The sequence below is a fragment of the Galeopterus variegatus genome, unplaced genomic scaffold (assembly GCF_000696425.1).
Source record: "Galeopterus variegatus unplaced genomic scaffold, G_variegatus-3.0.2 Scaffold15309, whole genome shotgun sequence".
NCBI classification, from domain to species: Eukaryota; Metazoa; Chordata; class Mammalia; order Dermoptera; family Cynocephalidae; genus Galeopterus; species Galeopterus variegatus.
Window position 1 is genome coordinate 13081 of NW_007741420.1, and position 4575 is coordinate 17655.

General features: G+C 36.7%; 1 protein-coding gene across 1 annotated transcript; it reads left to right on the forward strand.

Moving 5' to 3' along the window:
• Positions 1-2832: 2832 nt before the first annotated feature.
• On the forward strand, positions 2833-3763 carry LOC103582230 (olfactory receptor 7A17-like; the record flags this gene model as incomplete). Its single annotated transcript, XM_008563883.1, has 1 exon — positions 2833-3763. A coding segment is annotated over one exon (931 nt), but the record flags the coding sequence as incomplete, so codon positions are not given.
• Between the last annotated feature and the right edge of the window lie 812 nt (positions 3764-4575).

Here is a 4575-nt window from a genome sequence, read left to right on the forward strand (position 1 = left end):
AAAGAAAGATTCAACAATCACAATAATATACTGAACTTTCAAAAGGAGAAAACAGAACTGCAGTTGCCAGAGGTGGCAAAGGGGGAGAGAGAGGCAGGTAAGGGAAGAATTGGTAAAGGGCCACAAAAACTGAATACATTGTGTAATGTCACATTTACTAATTATCCTGATTTGAGCATCACATACTGCACACAGGTGTTGACATTCAACTATGTACCACACAGATATGCACAATCAATTATGTTTTTAAAATGAATAAATAAAAATAAAATATTATAAATAAATTTCCATATTATAAAAAAAGTCTCTGGAAATGTGCAGAGTTAAATAATGCCTTGGGAAAATGTTTGGATTAGGGGCAAGCATGGCTAATCAATTTTAGCACTGAAGACAAGACAGAGCATTTGAGATTACCTGAATTATGGNGAACTCCTATTTAACATAGTACTGGAAGTACTAGCCTGAGATAATCAGGCATGAAAAAGAAATAAAGGGCATCCAGATTGAAAAAGATGACCTCAAACTGTCCCTGTTTGCAGATGACCTGATCCTACATATAGAAATACCTAAAAATTCTGCCAAAAAAAAATCTTAGAGTTGATAAATGATTTCAGTAAAGTTGCAGGATACTAAATCAATATGAAAAAATCAGTAGTGTTTTTATACTCCCAAACAAACTAACAGGAAAAGAAATAAAAAAGCTAGCCCATTTACAATAGTCACCAAAAAGAAAATAAAATACATCAGAACAAGTTTAACCAAGGAGTTGAAAAATCTCTAAAACAAGAACTAAAAATCCCTACCAAAAGAAATTAAAGATGACACAAATAGGTGGAAAGACATTCTGTTCCCCTGTCTGGAAGAATTAACAATGTGAAAATGTCCATACCACCCAAAGACATCTACAGATTCAATGTAATCACTATCAAAATACGAATGATGTTTTTCATAGAAATAGAAAAAATAATGCTAACCTTGGTATGGAACAACAAAAGACCCTGAATAGACAAAGCAATCATGAGCAAAAATATATAAATAAAGCTGGAGGCATAACACTACCTGATTTTAAATTGTACTACAAAGTTGTAGGAACCAAAACGACATGGTACTGGCATAAAAACAGATACTCAGAACAACGGGACAAAATAGAGTACCCAGAAATCAACCCATGTATTTATAGCTGACTGACCTGCGAAAAAGGCACCAAAAATACACATTGGGGAAAAGACGGCTTCTTCAATAAATGGTGCTGGGAAAGCTAGATATCCATATGTAGAAGAATGAAACTAGACATGTGCCTCTTGCCATATAACAAAATCAACTCAAAATTGATTAAATACTTAAATGTAAGACCAGAAACTCTAAAACTCCTAAAAGAAAACATAGGGGAAACACTTCAAGAAGTAGCACTGGGCAAAGACTTTAGGAATATGACCCCAAAACCTCAGGCAACAAAAGGAAAAATAAACAAATCGGATTATATCAAACTAAACAGTTCTACACAGCAAAAGAAACAATTAAGAGAGTGAAAAGGCAACCTACACAATGGGAGAAAGTATTTGCAAGCTATTCATCCAGCAAAGGGTTAATATCCATAGTATACAAGGAACTCAAACAATTTAACAGCAAAAAAAAAAAAAAGAAAAGAAAAGAAAAAGGTTAAAAATGGGCAAAGGAGATAAATACGTATTTCTCAAAGAAAGACATACAAATGGGCAACAGACACATGAAACAAAACTCAACATCACTCAGCATCAGGGAAATGTAAATCAAAACCACATTAAGATATCATCTCACCACAGTTAGACTGGTTAATATCAAAATGACAGAGAATAACAAATGCTGGCTAAGATTTGGAGAAAGGGGAACCCTCCTGCACTGTTGGTGGGACTATAACTGGTGCAGCCATTATGAAAAATAATACAGAGATTTCTTAAACAACTTCAGATAGAACTGCCATAGGATCTAGCAATTACACTGCTGGGTGTATGGAAATCATGACGTTAAAGGGATACCTTCACCCCCATGTTTGTTGCAGCTCTATTTACAATAGCCAAGAGTTGAAACCAACCTAAATGTCTATCGATGGATGACTAGATAAGGAAAATGTGATATATTTACACAATGGAATACTACTCAGCCATGAAAAATAATGAAACTCTGACCTTCGCACCAACATGGATGAGCTTAGAGACAATTATGTTAAGTGAACTAAGCCAGGTACAGAAAAAGAAATACCACATGTTCACTCATATGTGTGAGCTAAAAAAAATAAGCAAATAAATTTTAAAAAAGAAAGAAAGAAAGATTCAACAATCACAATAATATACTGAACTTTCAAAAGGAGAAAACAGAACTGCGGTTGCCAGAGGTGGCAAAGGGGGAGAGAGAGGCAGGTAAGGGAAGAATTGGTAAAAGGCCACAAAAACTGAATGCATTGTGTAATGTCACATTTACTAATTATCCTGATTTGAGCATCACATACTGCACACAGGTGTTGACATTCAACTATGTACCTCACAGATACGTACAATCAAATATGTTTCAAAATAAATAAATAAAAATAAAATATTATAAATAAATTTCCACATTAAAAAAAGTCTCTGGAAATTTGCAGAGATAAATAATGCCTTGGGAAAATGTTTGGATTAGGGGCAAGATGGCTAATCAATTTTAGCACTGAAGACAAGACAGAGCATTTGAGATTACCTGAATTATGGGTAGTACATAGGAATTAACTGAATGAGTTTAATATAAAAATGTAACTTTTTGTTAGTTTATTGATCACTGTTTGTGGCTCGATTTGGAATGCTTTTGTCTCTTTTCCTGCAGTTTCAAGAACACGGAACCAGGAAACCAAACTCGTATTTCAGGATTTATCCTTCTTGGACTCTCAGAAGAAGCAGTACTGCAGCCCTTCCTCTTTGGGCTATTCCTGTGGATGTACCTGGTTGCCTTCATGGGGAACCTGCTCATCATTCTAGTCATTATCACTGACTCCCATCTCCACACACCCATGTACTTCTTCCTCTCCAACCTGTCCTTTGTAGACATCTGTTTCACCTCCACCACCATCCCTAACATGCTGCTGAACATCCAGACAAAAAGCAAAGTCATAACCTATAAAGCCTGCCTCAGCCAGATGTATTTTTTCATGCTTTTTGGAGGATTAGACAACTTCCTCTTGACCGTGATGGCCTATGACAGATTTGTGGCCATCTGTCACCCCCTGCACTACACAGTCATCATGAATTCCAAGTTCTGTGGCATCCTGCTTCTGTCTTCCTGGTTACTGAGTGTTCTGAACTCTTTACTACAGAGCTTAACTGTTTTGCAGCTCTCCTTTTGTACAGAGTTGGAAATCCCCCACTTTTTCTGTGAACTTAATCAGGTGGTCCAACTTGCTTGTTCAGATAATTTCCTCAATGACCTAGTGTTGTATTTGGCAATGGGACTACTCTGTGTTATTCCACTCACTGGTATCCTTTTCTCATACTCTAAGATTGGAGCCTCTGTTTTGAGAATTTCATCAGCTGGGGGCAAGTATAAAGCATTTTCCACATGTGGGTCTCACCTCTCAGTTGTCTCCTTGTTCTATGGTACAGGTCTGGGAGTGTATCTTAGTTCTGCTGCTACCCAAGACTCCAGGGCAAGTGCCATAGCCTCAGTGATGTACACTGTGGTCACACCCATGCTAAACCCCTTTATCTACAGTCTTAGAAACACAGACATGAAGCAAGCCCTAATAAAACTCTTCCGCTAAAAAAGTCTCTACATGACAGGTTAACAGTATGAGAGAACTGCTCGTATGTAACAGGGCTCAAAGTCCTGGAAGACCTAAATCATAATATGTTAATCAGTTAATAGATAATCTGCAATTTACCTTATATACAAGGATTTTTTACTTTAAACTAGTCAATATACATTATAGTTGATTTTCGTGACCCTTTACCTGTTCTTCTCCCCCTTTCCCATCCCCCACACACATATCTGTTCACTTGTCTTAACAAGTTCAAGGAATTGTTGTGACTGTTCTGTCTTCTTCCCCCCACCCTTTATTTGATTGTGTGTTTATTTATTTATTTATTTTTAGCTCCCACAAATAAGTGAAAACACATGGTATTTCTCTTTCTGTGTCTGACTTTTTTCACTTAGTATAATTTTCTCTAGAGTCCATCCATGTTGTTGTGAATGGTAGTATTTCATTCTTTTTTATTGCAGAATAGAATTTTGTTGTGTAGATATACCACAGTTTCCATATCCACTCATCTGATGATGGACATATGGTCCAGTTCCAACTCTTGGCTATTGTAAATAGTACTGCAATAAACATTGGAGAACAGGTATCACTTCAGCATGATGATTTCCATTCCTCTAGGTATATTCCCAGCAGTGGAATAGCTGGGTCATATGGTAGATCAATCTGCAATTGTTTGAGGAGCCTCCATACCATTTTCCATAGAGGCTGCACCATTCTGCAGACCAACCAACAGTGTATGAGAGTTCATTTTTTTCCACAAACTCTCCAGCATTTATCATTCTCAGTCTTTTGGATATTAGCCATCCTGAATGGAG